The sequence below is a fragment of the Osmerus eperlanus genome, chromosome 18 (genome assembly GCF_963692335.1).
Source record: "Osmerus eperlanus chromosome 18, fOsmEpe2.1, whole genome shotgun sequence".
Lineage (NCBI taxonomy): Eukaryota > Metazoa > Chordata > Actinopteri > Osmeriformes > Osmeridae > Osmerus > Osmerus eperlanus.
The window spans coordinates 13,784,582-13,804,625 of NC_085035.1; the positions used below are offsets into that span (position 1 = coordinate 13,784,582).

A 20,044-nucleotide genomic window follows, 5' to 3' on the forward strand; every position below is an offset into this window, starting at 1 on the left:
TCTACTCAGATGTACTCCATTCTGTTCACCCCTCTTATTATCCTGTCCTATCTTGTCTATGTCTCTCAGAATGATCAACGACAAGTTTGAGGGGGATGATGGGATAGATCTGACGGAAATGGAAAGGTTTCTACCTGGACTTGCAGTAAGTGGCTCCACTCCAGCAAAAACTAAACTACAAGTTGCTATTTTTATTTATTTTCATTATGATGTTATTTGTAGGAATGCGGTCTTCACCTTATTGGGTGTGCTCAAGCCTTCGGCGAGAGCACAACCTTTGTTCTCTCACATATATATTATTATTGGGTGTGCTCAAGCCTTCGGCGAGAGCACAACCTTTGTTCTCTCACATATATATTATTATTATTTTTTTTTATTTTTATTTTTTTTGCCCCCCTAAAACTCAGTCAATATTTGGCCTACATAGACGACGTAGGTGTCAAAAGTTTCGTCTTGGTAGCGATTGAGTTGCTTCTATTGGAATTTACGTTCCGTTGCATGGTTTAGGCTGAAGTTAAGTTTTTGTGGCGAAAAGTGAAGCTAACGGTGGCTAATTTGCTAGCCACAGTCACTGACGTTACTAACGTCACTACGTCACTAACGTCACGAAAACACGCGTGACTACCTTTGGCAGAACATTCGTTTCGCATCTGTTAACTTGGGGGATAGCTAGGCTAACTATAGCTTTACTGCAAGGCAGCTGCAGAAACGCCACAAGCAAAGAGGCCAGGGTGATAACTATTTACTCATTTTACTTTGTGATATGACACACAATTGTGATGTGTAATGTACAGTATAAGCTGATATTATTAAGGAAGTACATCTACTTTCGGAAACAGTAGTCTACTATTTCACTGAAGTATTAGCATCATGACATTAGCCTGTGTTGCCCGGGCAACACATACTACAGTGGTCTATGATGTAGCGTTATCTGTTTTCAATCGTTAAAATAAACATTCCTCACATATACATTTTCTTTGTAGGATTTATTCTGACATTAGTAAACGATTTGTTGGTGAAATGACCATTACCTGTGGTTTCAAACCAGTGTAGCTCACTGCAACGCTGTAGCTTACGCGAGACACACGACAAAAACATCTAACTTACACAGCTGTTTAGGAAGTCAAACGGCGACAGAACATGTTCGGCACTCCCCTTACTTAAATCAAAAGTCTATAACTACTAACCTGAACTTCATTGCCACAGCCTAAACGTTGTCAATCTGTTCATGAAAATAATAAATTTCAGCTTAAACCGTACAACGGAACGTTAAATCCAATTCAACCAACGCAATCGCTACAGTACCAAGACGAACACAGCAGTAGTCTAGTACTGTACCGTAGTAGTACAATTTACCGGGGCAGCTTCTCCACACAGGGCTATATCGCATTTTGCGTTGTTACTGACAATGATCGCTACCAGTGAGCTTTTTATAAATGAGCAATTTTCCACTAAATAAATGTCAAGCTTATTTACGTTTTGGGGGCATATTTTCAGTTAGCAGATGGTACTGTTTGAATCGCGATTCCATCTTCTACTGCCGGGTAACGTCGTAGAATAATCTTCAAAGGGGGTTCTTTATTAATGAATGAATGCAATGAGTAGGCTAAATGCCTGAAAATATCATGAGAAGGGAAAAACTTAAAATGACGTTTAAATCATAGAGATTAGGTCAATTTTTACACCGGTCTGCCAAATTTATTAGTTTTGATTCAACGATGAGGCTGCCTCTTGCAGGGGAATTGAGAAGACATCTATTTCATTCTACACTTCACTCGTATTTTCAGTTGTAAATGAGCAGCAAAAAAAATATGCTTTTAAATCTATGTAATCTTTATAAATAATAAGTATGCATTTTTGTATAACATATACAGAAATATCAGTTGTAAAAATGTCATTCAAAAACGGACCCCTGTGCAACCGACGCAAGCAAGCACACCCTACAATTTCCCCAGAAATTGTACCCTCTCTAGTTTACTTTGCACCACTTAAGGTTTGGTGATGAGCACTCTCTAGTGGCCAAAAGATGAACACATTAGTTCTAGCAGAGAAACAGAATTTTTGTTATTTGATGTTGTCATATGCTGACTAGTGTCAAACCAGAGTACTTACATTTAATAAAATACTAATGTTTTGAAGATGTAAGCTTGCAGTGCTTTTGGGAGCCGCATTTACGGCTTTCTTTTAGAAATGAAGCATCATCATTTCTTAAAATTGCAATGTCTTGTGTGACAGTGAGTAAGGACATTTGTCTCAAAGGATATAGTCTATGCTTACTTATTATGTCCCTCACGTCTAATAAGACTTTAAGTTTTTTGGTTGGGTTTTCTGATTGACTATTTTGCCCCTGGGTTTGGCTCAGTCTAGACCAGTGGTTCCCAACCCTGGTCCTCAGGGCACCCCTGTCCTGCATGTTTTAAATGTTTCCCTGCTCTAACACACCTGATTCAAATAAATGGGTCGTTATCCAGCTCTGCAGAAGCCTGCTTATGACCATTCATTTGCAGGACAGAGGTGCCCAGAGGACCAGGGTTGGGAACCACTGGTCTAGACTTTCAAACAGGCCACTCATGGGTGTTCTTAACTTAACTCAAACACACAGTCAAACACTCAACACGCACGCACACAGGCTTTCCCCACCTGTCTGGTCCATTACCCAGATGTGGCAAATGGCACCCCACAAGTAAGCATTGGACGAAATTGAGACGATACAAATGACCCTCGAGAACAAGAGGATATACAACACAGCCCCAAAGATTCAGGGCAAAGGTTAAGCCTGCAGTCAGAGAAGTTAGCGGATGCAATGTACTTTATTAATGTGTCCAGGGTATTAACACTATGCCTGGTTTGGGTCGAGGTTTGAGGTTGGTAGGCCACACATGATTGTCCCAGTCAACACAGAACAGGTTCTTGTCCTCAGATGAAGAGGGCAGAGGCTGCCTCATGTCCAAGGCCTTGACTTATCAGCACAAACTGGAAGCTTCTCTGACTGGCTGACTCATTGACTGGCTGCAGAGTGGCAAGGAAGTGAATCGAGATTGGCCGCTCCCTGTCACTCAGATGCCTTGCTTACGTAATGTCAGGAATCACACACATGACTAGCAATCCAACTCTGACTGGAAGAGGTGGCTGGCTGTTCCATCTTGCTGTGTAAGGTCTGCATCCAAACAACAATGTCAATAATGATACTCTGAAAATGTTCACATTACATGGGCAGGATCTGAAATGAATGTGCTGTCTGCCCATAGGCTTTCTGCTTTACACTAGGAGAGACTGAGAACTTCATACCACAGTTACCTCCAGCGTCTAGCCATCTCCAGGAGACTCTAGCGCTACTTTGTCAAGACTAAGTCGCCCTTGCTCTTCTTTTGCCCTCTTCCCCAGCTGGGAATAGCAACATAATGTGCTTCAATGTGTAAAAGTACCTGGAATTGAGAAGCCAAGGGGAGAAAAGCAGCTTCCTACCCAGCTGAGAGTGGAGCTTGTCCCAACCAATGGGCAGTCTCGGGAGCTCTGCCGGCTATTCTGAAAAGCTGTCTGCTTTCATGGACACACTCTCTGTCTGTTTTTCTGTCGCCCTCACTGTTTTTCTTTCTCACTCTCACCCCTGTATCTCACTCTCTCCCCCTCTGGCTTCTATCTGTGTCCTTCTGTATCTTCCTCACTATCTCCCTCTCATTCTCTTTCTCTCCCCTCTGCCCACCCACTCATATATCTCTCTCTGTCTCTGTCACACACACAGAGACCCGAGGACAATAATAGGGGTCAGACGTCAGATTCCTTTGCAGTGAATCCATGTAATTGAATGAAGGCAGATTCCCTGTGGATGAGTCAGTTCCATTCCTTATGGTCATACTCAGGTGATCACTGAGAGATATACACGCAACTAGAGTTGTTGTTGTTGTATGTGTGTACAATGTTTGCGTGTGTGAGAGTGTGGATGATTTTGTGTTAGTGGGTGGGTGAGTCTGAGAATCCCAGGGCAAGGGTCTAGGGTGGGTACTGAGATCAGAGGTGATGGAGGAGTGAGAAATTTTAAAATTTTTACTCTGTAACCCCACAACAACATACAGACACTCATTGTCACACACACACAAACAGGCACAGTCCCAGACAGTCAATTTGGATCATTGGGATGATGATGTCAATATGACTTTTATTGTGATAGACAGCTGTGTATGCTCTGGTGTGCTCTCACTGTACCTCTCACATCAACAAACTCTGGTCCACACACACACACTGGTGAAAAGGAGCCGTTGTTGGCATTCAAATATTCTTTCAGTCGTTTTACAGTTGTTTTTTTGGGGCATTTTACAAAAGGTAAAATGTTGAATGAGTTACTCAGTATAATAAATAACATGTTTAGGATCACTAAATACTCATAATTTGTTCATGTTTACCTAAGCTTCCAGTTGAGGCAGTAGGCACTTCATGCGTAATGTGATTTGATTGCATCATGGTGCAGCCAGCTAATTTTAGCGTGGATAGGGGGTCTAGGGTCCACTAATGATTGCTAGATGGCGCTTCTTGCACGCAGCCAAAGCACGGTCATAAACTGAAGTGGCCTTCGTCAATCTGTCATTCATTTCCTTGTTTAAAGTTGGTGACTTTTTCATTCATTTCATGTCATACACGTTGAGGGTTAGACTTCAGTTGGTCTATAAATGTGTAGCCCGATATTATGAACATTCTATTGTCGGCTGACAATGAACTCATCGTTGTCCCGAGTCAAAAGTAGAAACACACAGGGACATCATAAACATTCAATTGTCTGATAGATCCAGTTATCCTGGCAAAAAACTATTATTGTTCATCATTTATTGTCAGGCCATGGTCCAAGTAGGGCTATTGCAAATATGAGGCAGTGTAACTTGTTTGAAAATTCTCAAATTTCTTCTGAAATTCATCCTTTTATTTATTACTGTAACATTGGTACCCCAGGTCCCAGTGTGGATCTCGGGTTACGCATAAGCAGTTGTGCATTATGTGTGAAAACAAAATTTGCGTTTGATTAATGTTCCCATATAAGTCAATCAGCCTATAATACCTGTAGCCTAATGTTTCGTATACATGGCTGTGAATCAGTAGATTTGGTCTCAAGTCAAGTACCCTTAAATATGTTTCACAAGTAGTTTTGTCAACTTTCAAGCATGCCTTCTGCGTGTTTGCCCTACATCTGTTTTAGCCTACATCGACTGACTTAATAGAATGAATAGACATTGCATTGTGCACAGGATACATTTATCTTTGGTAAACCGTGAATACATATTTCAAGCTATTTTGAAGGTGCATATTCCATCCCCCTTCTAATGATCGATCGCTTCAACGTATAGTCTAAAGTCAAGTTATTGTCAGCATTCCAAGCATTCCAATGCTTACACAGCTCTTTCATCACCCCAAGAATAGGCCTACATTTAGTTTCTAAGATGTTGTAGAAAACTCATTTATTGTAACTCACTTGACTCATTTATACCTCTTGATATTTCAGAAATGCATTTATTTGTGTATCCGCATTACAAAACATAGGCTACTTTATTGTATTATTAGAATTATTGTTACCTCTAATGTCATAACATAAAAATTGCTCTTAGGCCTACCTGACTACACACAAATGGCTATGTACTGAACTTTAAGAATGTCAGAATGTCTATAATTCTGCATTCTGCATAGCCTATGCAGAATGTCATAATTCTGCATAGGCTATACATATTTTGCAATACATATAAATCGTATTTAGGTTATAACCGTCTGTATTACATGTTTGAGCAAGGGAGTCCTTGCGACATCTGCTGATAGAGAAGTGAATTGCAGCCTTGAAAGAAAGGGAAAAAATTGCAGAATGCGCAGCCGGCAGCAATTGAACAGAAACAGGAGAAAAATTGCTTTAAACTAGCTGTTCCCAGTGTGATTTTGAAGAGAAAAAAATATATTGGGTGATAAAACACACATAGGATATGTCAATAAAGCAGGATCCTGTAATTTTATCATGTGTAAAGTTTTTCTCTTCACTGCGGTGAAATGACCAGTGCTCAGCGCTTCTAATGATTAACACAAAAACAACAATCACACCCTGTCTGAAGGCAGGGGCAGATGCAGCCTGCTTTGACTGGGGGTGCAGTGAACATTTCTGGAGGGTATCATGATTACGGAAAGGGATCATATTATTTTGTGTATTTAACAATCCGAGTGTTAATCAGGCGCGGAGCCAGACGTTGTAAACATTCGGGGGTTAGCCCAAACCTAGGACGTATTCTGGGTTTGATGTGATGCTAGATATGGACTTCCACACTTAATGCAAGCACGGAAATATTTTGGCATTCATTTGAGCGCCAAATTGTTTTTTTTTAGGTTTATGTAATATAAACATTACCAGACATCCCAAGTCTACCGGAAGTTCCGGGAGTCTCCCGCATTCCAATATTGGCTCCCTGACGGTCGCAATCTCCCGGAAATCGGGGATTTCGTATTTAGAGTGCTTACAGGAAGGCCAGGTACAACCTTCTGAAGGCCATCAAAGCAGCGAAAAAGGCTTACAGGACCAAGGTGGAGCCCAGCTACCATGGCTCTGACCCCAGGCGCATGTGGAGTGGACTTAAAGCCATTACAGAGTACAAGGGGTTAGGCTACAGTGAGACCCAGTCCTCTGTCCTACTGCCAGACAAGTTGAATGCCTTCTACGCTTGCTTTGAGAGGGACAGTGACCCCCCTGCAGTGGAGCTACCTGAAGGCCTAGCCGGTGGCGTTCCTACATTAACTGTAGCTGAGGTGAAGCACTGCTTCAAAAAGATTAACCCTCGCAAGGCACCTGGCCCAGACGGCATATCAGGTAGGGCCCTCAGGGGCTGTGCTGACCAGCTAGCAGGGGTCTTCAGTGACATCTTCAAACTGTCCCTAAGCCTGTCTGTACTCCCCACCTGCTTCAAGAGGACCACCATCGTCCCTGTGCCCAAGAACACGTTTGAACGACTATCGCCCGATAGCACTGACCTCTGTCATCATGAAGTGCTTCGAGCGGCAAGTCAAATCATTCATCTGCTTCTCGCTGCCTCCCACCCTGGACCCTATGCAGTTTGCATACCGCCTACAGAGAGGAGGTTGATACCCTGACATAATGTTGTCAGGACAATAACCTCTCTCTCAACGTCAGCAAGACTAAGGAGATGATTGTGGACTATAGGAGGCGGCAGGAGGAGGAGCATGCACCTCTACACATCAACGGATCTGAAGTGGAGAAGGTCAGCTGCTTCAGATGCCTCGGGGTGAACATCAGCAATGATCTCACCTGGTCTGCTCACACGGACAAGGTGGTCAAAGCGGCCCGGAAACGCCTCTTCTTCTTGAGGAGACTGAAGAAGTTTGGCATGGACTCAGTCATCCTCACTAACTTTTACAGATGCACTATAGAGAGCATTCTGACTGGTTGCATCACAGTGAGGTATGGGAGCTGCACAGACAGGGACCGCAAGGCCCTATGTAGTGTTGTCCAGTCTGCTGAGTTCATCATTGGCAGGAAGCTCCCAGCCCTACAGGACACCTACCACACACGATGCCTCAGGAAAGCAGGCAGGATCCTAAAAGACTGTTAACACCCATCCTTCAGTCTCTTTATGCCTTTGCCTTCTGGTAGGCTACCATAGCATTCGGTCTCGCACTAGCAGACTGGACAATAGTTTATATCCAAGGGTCGTCAGCTTCTAAATGGACACTGATATGGACATTGATACATTTCTCACTGGTCACTTTACAACGATACCGTAGCGCCGACTAGCGTTGAGCGGAACAATGTTCACGACTGTTTGTTTGCTCAAAAACACTTTCCCATTGGACATCTTGGATAGCCATCTAACTAGACAACATTCCCAATCAGGGTGAACACTCAAATGATCTAAACTACAGACCATAGCATTACACATATCTTACACAGAGACTTGATGTAGTCGGGTGCAGTCCCATTCACCGCTCGGAAGGTCAGTACCAGAGTCTTGAATCTGATACGGGCCGTGATGGGAAGCCAGTGGAGGGAGATGAGGAGCGGGGTAACATGGGAGCGTCTGGGTAGATTGAAGACCAGACGGGCCGATGCGTTCTGAATCCTCTGGATAGGGCGGGTTGCGCATGCTGGGAGACCGGCGAGCAGCGAGTTGCAGTAGTCCAACTTGTAGAGGACAAGTGCTTGGACTAGCAGCTGGGTGGAATGCTCAGAAAGGTATCTCCTGATCTTCCGGATGTTGTAGATGGTGAATCTACACGACCGGGAGACTGCAGCAATGTGGGCAGTGAGGGAAAGCTTGTCATCCATGGTAACCCCGAGGTTCCTGGCAGAGGATGAAGGGGTCACCATCACAGATCCCAGGGTGATTGAGAGATCGTGGGAGATGGAGGGTTTGGCAGGGATGATGAGAAGTTATGAAATGTTATGTTCTATCCATTTGCTTACTTTAGCAAGTCACTGTATTTCCAAGCCCTGATAGTGTAACTGAGACGACACATTAAATAATTCCTCTTTCAAGTAATAAGCCCCCGTTCAAGTGTTGAGCATTAAATTAACGGCACGGTCTGTAGAAATCTTGGGACAAAGCCACTTTTTTTGTGTTTTGCTAATGCAGAATTCAGTAAAATAAAATCGGTAAAATAGACGTAATGAGTGGCACATAACGTTAAGTAACATGGCATTTTATTTAGTTTCAGTTTTAACTTGTCCAGTGGGGAAAGTATATTTATTTTCCAGTTGCCCTACAAAAAATCCACTTGTCCCGGACAAGCGGACAAGCCTTACTGTAATGTCGAGCCCTGAATTGTATTGTATAAACATTACAAACATTTCATTTATAGTTAATGTTTGTTAGCAATTACATCCAATGAATTTTTATTATCAACGTTCAATGACTATCGAGTTCAATTATCTCCAGCTTCTTGAAATTTGTATAAGATCTTCTAGAAGATGATGGCACAGCTACGGATTCATCTCGAAGCATTTTTAATAGTGCTGTCAAACGATAAAAATATTTAATCGCGATTAATCGCATTAATGTCATAGTTAACTCACGATTAATCGCACATTTTTATCTATTCTAAATGTCCCTTGATTTCTTTTTGTCCCATTTTTTTTTCTCATTTGAATGCTCTTATCAACATGGAAAAGTGGATCGGATTGCTTAGTGCAAATGTTTTTTTTTATTGAAAACAACATTGCAATTGCCTGGCTTTGACGAGGGGGCGGAGAATTCGCATCAGCTGTGTGCTTGGCCATCAAGTGGTATCTCGGACTGGACGTGCTGCGATGATAGCTCAGTTCACAACGACAAAACACACAGATCACTTTGGTCTTGTCAATGGAACCATTTGGCAACTTTTTAAAAGTAAACTTTCCATTCAGAATCTTATTGCCATCCTTTTTGGCTTCTCGCGCTCGCCTTCCACTCAAAACGTAACGTTAGCCTACTACTCTTTAGCCGGCTCGCAAGCCCAAACAAGTGTGTGCGGCGTGCCTGTTGTTTTGTTTTCGGTCTAGCTAAATCCGGTGTGGTGTTCTAGTTTTTCTAACGTCAGTAGTTGTTGCAACAGCATGTGAAAAAAACTGCTAGGCCAAAAAGAACGTTTATCTTGCGCTAAAAATTTTTACGCCGTTAAAATGGGTTTGCACTAGGTTAAACTGAGTTTTAGGTTCTCAAACGTCACAGTATGCGACTAAAAATGCATCACGTCATGTGAGCGTCCTATGTTTACAGTTAGTTAGCTTACTGATCATGGATGCTGTTACGGTAGTGCTCATTTATGCGTTAATGCAAACCCTTTTGGCCTGTTTGTATTTACAAACACAACTGATTTTTATATCAACGAGCAGAGGCGAATATTTTGAGAATTCTGATTGGTTTGCATGGCTTTATCCTTCTCGTTACACTGCTGCCTACAGGTTTGGCATAGTTATGATGGCGCTCGGGGGCGTATTTATGCGGGTTCATGTAAAAAGAAACCTTTTTGAAAACGATCTTGTGTGTACAACGTTATTTTTGAAAACGGAGGGTCAGAAATATTTGTTTCTGTAAATACCCGGCTATGTGTAAACGTGGCATAAATCAAACACAAATTAAACTGAAAAATGCCAATGTCACTAGTAAGAAATGTAGCTAGTCGCAGTTACTTTTGTTGTGTGAAGAAGAGGGGTCAAAGTTCTGTTGTCGTCGTCAAACGGCCCGTATAGAACAAAGTAATATTTCGTTAAAGTTCCTTGTGGTCCAGTGAATTGCTGATTTAGAAGAATAGGTTAGGAGTGACACGTTCACTTCAGGTTTATTCCTACGAAAAAGCTGGCATGATTGTGTATTGTGGGTTTTTATAATCCGTGGTTTGTCTGTTGGCTCTGCGTCACACATTATTTGAAAGCTTACAATATTCACTTTCACAATCTGTAAAAAACGAGAAATGACCTTGGCCGACAACGGCCCCTTTTCACCAGAGCGTGTCACATATGTGTTTGTGCATGTGACATTTTGCTCTTTGGCAAAGACATCAATTTTATTGATCAAAATACATGCTTCATAATGTTTTTGTGATTAAGAGTGTGTGTTTGTGTGTGTGTGTTGATACACACATTGGCAGGGTTTTTTCTGCATAGAGAAAATGTTGGCGCGCGCCAAAGCCGTTTTCCCGAGCGCCAATGACAAATCCCGAGCGCAAAGGCAAAAAAGTCTGCAATGAAAAAGAAAAAAAGAAGAAAAAAGTGGTATTCAGCATGCGTGCGAATATGTTCTCAATAGTATGTTTCAAGTAGGCTACAGCCGAACCCTCGTTCTGTTTTGATCAATAGTAATTGAGTTGATAAGCGTGTCTTCTTGTCGGATCAATACGCAACTGTGAGGTGCGCGAATTGACTTTTTTTGGCAAAGTTTGCAGCGAGCCTCGTACCTGGAGCTGGGTACCGCTTGTAACCAACACCGGACATCGCTGTGATCTAGCCATGTCTCGTTGAAAGTACACTTTCCCATTTTCCACACGTAGCCGAACTTTAACAAACTGTGAGGAGACGCAGACGTATCGTTCCGCTGCGAGAGCCAGCCCGACGTGCACGAATACACCTGTACAAATGCAAATGAAATTTCCACTCAAAATGCTGACAAAAGTTTGATTTACGATTTCCAACGCAGCTTCCATTGGTATTCGTAACCTGGAATGATAATATATAGTGCAGTGTTTCCTCTATGGCTAAATTTCTACCGCCACGGTATCAGAAATCAGGCTGTACAACATTTTAGGCCATCTATCAGCAGTGATTGGAGTGCATGTCGGAGAATTGCACGGACACGCGCTTCACACCGCAGTTGAGATTGCGTGTGTGCGTCCTTGAGAACTGTAAGTCGTATAACTAATGTTATACGGCTTAAATGACCTGTTGTCAGGTCATTTAAGCCTGTTATTGTATATGTCTATAGTTCTAGCAAATTTAAATCAAGTTAACTGGTGATTTTCGTTGTTTGTATTCTTCCCCTGCTAGCTAAATTGTCTGTTGATTTGATAGCGATTGCTGCCCTTATTCAGGTTTGTATTTTAGGTGTATTATTATGCTGAAGTAGTTTTAATTAATAAAAAGTGGGTTTATTGTTATTATTTGCTACAGAATACTTAGCCTATCAAGATCAAATGAAGCAGGCAGTGTACATGCTTCAGAGTGGCCTACCTTAATCGATAGGCTAGGCTACTGACCAAGTTGTTATGTCAATTATTAATTGGCAACATTTATGCCATTTAGAACATACTTTGAGTGTAAGGTGTCTTTAAGTACCCTAACTTTATTGCTTTAGGGGAAATAGGACGAAAATATGTGCAATATTACATTAGCTATTAGACAATTACATTAACCTGTTCCGAAATATAGGTTTAGTTTCGGCGGTGGGGGGGGAATAAATACTGATTAGAAAAAAGAATATATGTTTTTTTTATTTTTTTTAGCACCGAAGACCCATTTTGACCCAGGAAAAACCCTGCCCATTGGTATTTTTCCCCTTTAATAACAGTCAGAAGCCATGTTTGTCCCTGCCTTGGTCAATGTGCATAGAAGTTATTCTTCCACCATGTTGTTGATTTTGCTTGCGTCCCATCACATTTTCCCTTTTTCCTGTTGGTGAAGGGATTTGTCAAATGTTGTCATGACCTTTAGAGCTACCCTGTCTGTTTATTTGTGTGCGTGCACGTGAGTTGGTTGGTGTTTTCTGTTCATGTGTCATAACTCGTTGTCACCTCTCAAGCAGTTCATCTCCTCCAGTTATTGTTTGCTTTGCTCCCCCGCTGCCCTCTCCACCACCATAGGTCAGACAGACAGTCTGATAGACAGACAGATTGACTGACTGAGCCCATATTGGCAAGCATGAGGGTGAATCAGTTTGATTACATTTTAACAGTGGGTTATCTATGCAGTTCTCAGAAAGATCTCTGGTGACATGCTGTACTATGTATGTGGGGTTGGGGGCAGTAGACTCGCCCCCTTTGGGGGGTTGACCAGGGGACCTTGAGTGCATGGCTCTACGCAAACTTTTTCCCCGAGGGAGTACATGTGCTCCTAATTTTTTTCGGGGGGAGCACACAAAGAAATTTAGGACCTCAGTGAAAAATGTAACACAGACTTTTACAAACAATTTATTAATTGTACAAATTTTGGCCATTTCAGCGGGAGGTGGCATACAGGTCGGCGATAAACCACACTAAGTCATGTGATCCCCAAGGTGTGGGATGACCTGATCCGCCTGTCTTTACTATACTGCGGTTGAACAGGCCAACATTTAAGTGTAACTTGCAAATCATTTCCCCAAATGTAATCAGTGCTATTGACTGCACACATTACGAAATATCAATGGATTGATATTTTTGTTTTTTTGTAAATCTAAAAAGTATTACTCCATCAATGTTAAAATAACTGCTAGTTTAAGGCCACAAAACAAGATGATCCTCCTATTTTGCAAATTAAGATTTTTTTTGAGAGTTTATTTTTTGCCTTATCATTCATTGTTCACAATGGGTTAATTGAGAAGTTTATTGAGAAACATGGGTGTTTCAACAACCATGTAAGGTAAAATATGGGAGTGGAGTGGATGTGGACAACAAGCTTGTTCACGTGCGCACAATCACAAGTTAAGTGGAATCTAAGACAAACATGTGATATTGGTCGCGTACGCAGTGTTCATAAATCTGAGTTTTTCTGTTTTCACCGTATGCATACTTTTACGGATGAATTTACAGAGTTTGATACATTTGGCCCCTGGAGTCACCGAGGATGTGTCTGGTTTTTTGGTGAACAAAGCAACCATGGCTCCAGGCTCACCGGTGTGTCAGACTGGTCGGCATCAGGGCCCCTGGGCCTATGTGCCCCAGAGCAGGAGTCCCACTCAAAGACAGGTGTGAGAGGGTGGAGGCTGGAGACAGGAGAGCAGAGACAGAAGAGCAGATCTGGTGACTAACTGGCAAGATGTCTCATACTGCTGGATTTGACCGGTGCCTCAAAGCTTGGGGAGATGAACTTGGCCCTGCTCCTGGAACAACCCCCCCTTTATGTCGTCCAGGGGGAGAACAATCCAGAGGTCACGGCGGCGAGCCCCCCCCCACACACCCTCTTCCTGCCATTGTCCAACACTCCCTCTGACCACAACTTCTGGCTGCTGGGGAGCCCAGCAGCCAGAGTGTGTTTGTGCTCACAAACACACTCAATAAAAACACACAATTAACACAAACATATACCTTTAATGTGTTTTATCACCCTCCTATACAAACACGTATACCCCTGTGAAGTGGGGCCATCAGACAGGTATCTTCTAACTTCTGTTGTAGAGTGAGCCTGCCTTACTGCTTTACTAAATTCGATTTTTGCTAGAAGAACCATTTTTCCACCCAGAACCCTTCTCAGGTTCTGGGGTCAACGGTTCACTGCATGCCTTGGAGGAAAATGTAGCTGGCCCGTTGCTAGGCGATGGCTTCTGTTTTTGCAATAGTGTATTGTTTTAAGCTTTGTGTTGGCTGTGGCTGAATCTTATCAGATGCACAGTAAATTCACCCCTGCCTACACGCATGTGTTAAAGGGTGTGTGTGTATGGTGTACTATTGCTTGTGTTTCCTGTTGGGTCAGACACTCCTCATCTCCATATTCTGAATCTCTATTTCTCTGGAGCTGGAAGGTCAGAGAGGGGAACACTCGGACAAACGGTCATAGCTTGGATTACTAAGGCAGTGTGTCACTAAGGCACTCTCTCACTCTGCCTGCCTCCCCCTCCGTCTATCACTCTCAGCCATATAGAAAGTTTTTCCAGTTGGGAGGGGAGGAAAGAAGGCGTCTCCCTCGTACATTCCTCTCAGCCGGAGGCAGCAGAGACAGTCACTGAGTCTGCCACCTCTGAAATAGTGCATGCTGTAATGATAAACTGCACATACAGGCTTTTTGTGGGGGAGGGGTGTCTCTCAAGTGTGTGTTCCCACCCCAGTAATTCACTGCTTTTGGATGGAGATGCAGGAGGCATAAATAAGCAGTCCCCAGACTGGACAATGGAGGAACATGCTTTGTAAATGGGGCTTTGCATAGAGAGGGATTGTTACACCAAAGGAAGTCAACCTCACACTCTTTTTGCTTCCCCAAAAAACTCTCACACACACTCGGACATACAAACATACCATCTTCCATTGTAGCTAACTACTAAGGCATTTCCCAGAGTTTTCCCTTGATTGTATGATGGACGGTCATCAGGAAATACGTTCCTGGACAGAGCCGATAAGGCCTGGATATGATTCCTTACATTCAACACTGTCTTTTCTGTAAACGCTGAACTGGGGATGTGTCTCTTTGTTTGAGGTTGGCCCCTCCTACCCGGCCTTTAACCCCCGCTGGAATGTGGCGCTGTACGTGAGCTTCCTGGAGTCATACACCGCTGCCCCTGCTGTCACTTCCGCAGGGCCTGCCAATGCTCTCCTTTCTGCCTGGGGCAGGGGTCAAATGTGAGCTGGCTGGGGACATGCCAAACACATGCCTCCTCTTTGATCTTCTCTGCCCTGTCCACTACCTGCCTCCATGGTGCTCTTTTGCTATAACACACAAATGCAGTAAACTATGCTCTTGTTGTTGTTGGTTTTATTGGTTGGTTTTATTAAATACTCCTATTAAAGATATTGTGGGGTCAAAGAAAGACAATGTTTCCCATGCAACAGCTATCATCTCTTGTTGGTGTAAATATTTACTTATTTTGCAACAGCTTTAAAACATGTGTGAGTACTGTATACCCGAGTAAGAGATTGTCATCTGGTACCAATTTGGAGGCAGAATTACAGCTAATGATATCCTACAGGAAAATTACAGTAGCTAAACATGTCACTCTGTCTCTGCCTCCTGCCCTCCTCTCTTTTCCTTCTCTTAGTTCCCTTCTTTTCTCTCTCTTTTCTTTTTTTAGTTTTTTTTCTCAGTTTCTTTCTTTTAAGAGTCAGATAGAGGGATAGGAGAGACTCTGACTCTCTTCCACTTCCTAAGACCGCTAAGTTTACCAATGCTGGGAGACAAGATCAAGATTGAGACAAACGTCTCTGTTTTCAAGGCAAGGCTGCAGTTAAGCTGTGCTGGGATTGGTCGATTATGATTGGTGCCAGGTGTGTGTGGTAGGAGGCGCAAGGGTTCTCACTGTGGCATAGTAACAGGAGAGATTCACACACACCTTGTACACAACCGGGGATCCAAAATGTACTGGTCCTGGAACCTCAATGCTAATGTTAATAGCAGAGCATAGTAAGCAAGGAGAGAACACACTGATAATAGGTTTCTTAGTAAGGTTTTTACTCTGTGAAAAACACAGAAAGAAAAAATCTGGATAGTTCTGAAAGATCAGCTGTATCAGGTTTCAGTGGGCCTTGTTGGCATTGTGTTTGAAACGTGTGAAGTAATGTCGGGGGAAGTGTTCGTTTGAACGTAGAAAGTGATTATGCATGTGTGTGTGTCTTCTCAAAGCAGCAGGGTGCACTGGGTCATCTGTATGCTTCTCTTGGGTCTGTGTATTGTTAGATTCTGGTGAAGGCCTCCACCCTTGTGTATGTCTTTGTGTACATCCTGATAGCTTCTTTAGGCCAGTAGTTCTCAACCCTGGTCCTACACACCTGATTCAAATGAATGGGTCGTTATCTAGTTATGCAGAAGCCTGCTAACGACCATTCATTTGAATCAGGTGTGTCGGAGCAGGTAAATATCTAAGACATGCAGGACAGGGGGTACTTGAGGACCAGGGTTGAGAACCTCTGCTTTAGGCAGACAGGGCAACATTGAGTAAAGCCTGGTTTATACTTCTGCGGGTCTGTGTTCTTAATGTCATGTGTGGGTGTGCGGAGACGTGCTCAGCATTTATAGTTGTGAGGCCTTGTTGTGCAGCTAGCCATTGCATTTTTTTGCATTTATTCACTTGGCAGCGCAAAGTGGATGTTTTCTTGTAGCGAAGGAAAAACTCACAGAAGAAGTTACTGTGGTTTGGTAAACAACATTTTTTATTTTCAATCTACCCCAATATAGTTAGGTAGCTATCTATCTATTATCTATAGCTAGCTACCTAACTATATAAGAAAAGTTTTTCTATGACGCATTTGAGAGAACCAGTGAAATTGTATGAGGAAATGGACGATGAGTTGGAAGAACATATTTGTTTAAATTTAATTTGAAACAGAGACAGAAGACGCAACAAGGCATTTGAATACTAGTGCACAGTGCCCATGATGAAGATTTCAGTGAAACACAAATACAGATTACAAGACAGAACTATAGATAATGCATAGTGCCCATGATAAAAATTGGTGGCACACACACAGATTCCTGAAATTATAGATGGGGAACAGTGCCCGTGATGCAGCTGGTGATGACAGTTCTTCTCAGCGTTTTTTAATACCTATATTTCTCAGATCACAATTGAAATTCTCTCATCTCTGAAGTACTTGTTCAACCGCCACATCATCTATTATTGTCAAATTGCCAATGCTGTGGTAGCCTACTTTCATGAAAATGATTATGTAGCCTTCATTTGTATGCTGTTTCCTATCTTTTAAATTCATCATGTTATGTTGATAACTACTTATAGTACTTTATATTGTTGTTCTGTTAGCTAGCCGGCAAACTCATTTGAAAGCAGCAGATTATCGGTTGTAACAGTACATTTGCTTCTAAATAACGAAACAGAATTTCCCTATTTTCTTTCCTACAAACCCCAGGGCGTTAAACATTTAGTTTCATTTCATAGCAAATGCTTTTCTAAGTCAAATTCGTTCAATCGTGGTACTGCACTTTGTTGGATGATAAAAAGGATACCTGCAAAATATGAACTTTGCAGAGTGCTTGGTTCTCAAGATTTGGGTTCTGTGAGTGTGTCACAGTGAGGGGGAAAGGGATGACCAGAAGAGCAATTAGAGTGAAGGGGCTGGGACGGGTTCCCATGATGCAGTGAAGGCACATGAAAGATGTGGAATTTGACATAAACATTTTGAACTTTGCATAGTGCCCAGTTTTCCAGATAATCGTGGGAGACTAACGCGGACACAAACTTTGTATGTGTAGCATTAATAGTCAGGTCAGGTGGTCAGGTGGCTGAGCGGTTAGGGAGTCGGGCTATTAATCAGAAGGTTGTTGGTTCGATTCCCGGCCGTGCAAAATGACGTTGTGTCCTTGGGCAAGGCACTTCACCCTACTTGCCTCGGGGAGAATGTCCCTGCACTTACTGTAAGTCGCTCTGGATAAGAGCATCTGCTAAATGACTAAATGTAAATGTAAATAGAGAGATGTCTTGAGCAGATAAGGTAGAAATGTGAAAAGGGGCCGTTGTCGGCATTCCCTATTTTCTGCAAGGAGATATTACAAGTGTTGAAGAAGTCACTGAATATAATAAACTACATGTTTAGGATTACTAAATACTCATTTGTTCTTGTTTACCTAAGCTTCCAGTTGAGTTGTGGGCGCGTCATTCGTGATGTGATTTGATTTGCATCATGGTGCAGCCTGTTTTCCCTAGGCTACTTATAGCGCGGATGGGGGGTTAATGGTCCCTTAACGATCGCTAGATGGCGCTTCTTGAACACAGCCAACTGAAGTGGCCTTTGTCCATCTGTCATTCATTTCCGTGTTGAAAGTCGGTGACTATTTCTTTAGAGAGATTGTTGTTTAGCCCTTCAATCATTCAGCAAAATGTCATTTATTATAGGCAAAAGGATGTTACATTTACATTTATGTAAATGTTAGCAGACGCTTTTATCCAAAGCGACTTCCACGAGAGAGCTTTACAAAAGAGCATAGGTCACTGATCATAACAACGAGATAGCCCCAAACATTGCGAGCAGCCAAAACATGAAGCATACATTGTGGAAAACCAAATAAGTGCCAAAGGGAATAACCATAAGAGCATGCAGTTAAACAAGTTGCAATATTCAATTGTAAACAAGTTACAATTGAATAACATGAAACTCCCCACGAGAGTGCAAGAGTGTACCTGTAGAAAAAACAATCAACAGTAAAATATTTCACAGCGAGTACAAGAATTTGAAACCGTTACAACTAACCAACAAGAACAACAAGTCTCTCAATATGAGTCATTGTGATCCTGGAGGAAACTAACATCAGGTCCAGCCAAGCATTCCTAAGTGCCGTTGTACTCCTGGAACAAGTGCGTCTTGAGCCTTTTCTTGAAGGTGGAGAGACAGTCAGTGTCTCTGATGGAGGTGGGGAGTTGATTCCACCACTGGGGGGCCAGACAGGAGAAGAGCTTGTGTTGGGACCGGGCGGTCTTGAGCGGTGGGACCACCAGGCGGTTGTCTGAAGAAGACCGTAGGTGACGGGTGGGGGTGTAAGGCTGCAGGAGAGACTTGATGTAGACAGGTGCAGTCCCGTTCATTGCTCGGAAGGTCAGTACCAGGGTCTTGAATCTGATAGTGGCCATGATAGGTAGCCAGTGGAGAGAGATGAGGAGCGGGGTAACATGGGAGCATCTGGGTAGATTGTAGACCAGGCGGGCCGCTGCGTTCTGAATCCTCTGAAGAGGGTGGGTTACTTTTATACTTTAAGTAGTTTTGAAACCAGTACTTTTAAACTTTTACTTGAGTAAAAAGCTTGAGTTGATACTTCAACTTCTACAAAAGTCTTTTTAAACCCTAGTATCTATACTTCTACCTGAGTAATGAATGTGAATACGTTTGACACCTCTGGTAAAAAAAACATTCAAAACGTCTGATCACTCGTCTTGAGTTAACATATGCACCCATCAGACACTTTGCTTGGTCAACACCCATTTTTGTTGTATAGTCATTTTGTGTGCTCTGAAGAAGGCAGCAATGCCAGTACGCATTGGTACATATTTTAACCTTTTAAATTCATGTTTTGACTAATGGGTTGTAAAAAAAGTGCACAAAAATAACAAACATAAACAATCTTGTAAATATAAATTGACCTCTCACAAAAGCAATACTGTATTAACAAGACAGCAGCTGCTTTTTGCCTGCCTTTGCAAATCAGTGGGTCAATGTATACGAATATTTTTAAATTGCAACATGATGGTTTTCATTTTGTTTGAGGTCAAGTATTTAGCAATTCAGAAAATGAAATACTTTTTTTCATTTCTTTGCAGATTTCTAAGCACTGGTAATAGTTACACCATAATTGCAGCAAGTTTTCATTTAGGTATCTCAACTGTGGAGTGAGGGAAACCTGCAATGCCATCTGGAAAGTCCTGAAAGAAGAATACATGCCATGTTCAAATAAGGATCTGTGGATGAATACTGCGAGGAGATTTGAAGAGCGATGGAACTTTCCACATTGCATAGGTGCACTGGATGGGGGAAGCACATTGTGATCCAGGCACCTCCCAACTCAGGATCACAATTCCATAATTATAAGGGCACCTTCTCAGTAGTCTTGCTTGCCCTGGTAGATGCAGACTACCGATATCTGGCTGTTGATGTTGGAAGTTTTGGCAGCAACAGCGACGTAGGCATCTTTGCCAACTCTCAACTTGGCGAAGCCCTCCAGGCAGGTGACCTTGATGTCCCCCCACCAGCTCTCTTA

General features: G+C 42.6%; 1 protein-coding gene across 3 annotated transcripts in view; it reads left to right on the plus strand.

The window, feature by feature from the left end:
• Positions 1 to 20,044, plus strand: part of ctif (CBP80/20-dependent translation initiation factor) — a 186,720-nt gene that overhangs the window by 93,438 nt on the left and 73,238 nt on the right. For all 3 annotated transcript variants that reach the window (XM_062484693.1, XM_062484690.1, XM_062484691.1), the window contains exon 7: positions 70 to 145. In XM_062484693.1, coding sequence (XP_062340677.1) covers positions 70 to 145 — 76 coding nt within the window. The remainder of the gene's footprint in view (positions 1 to 69; positions 146 to 20,044) is intronic.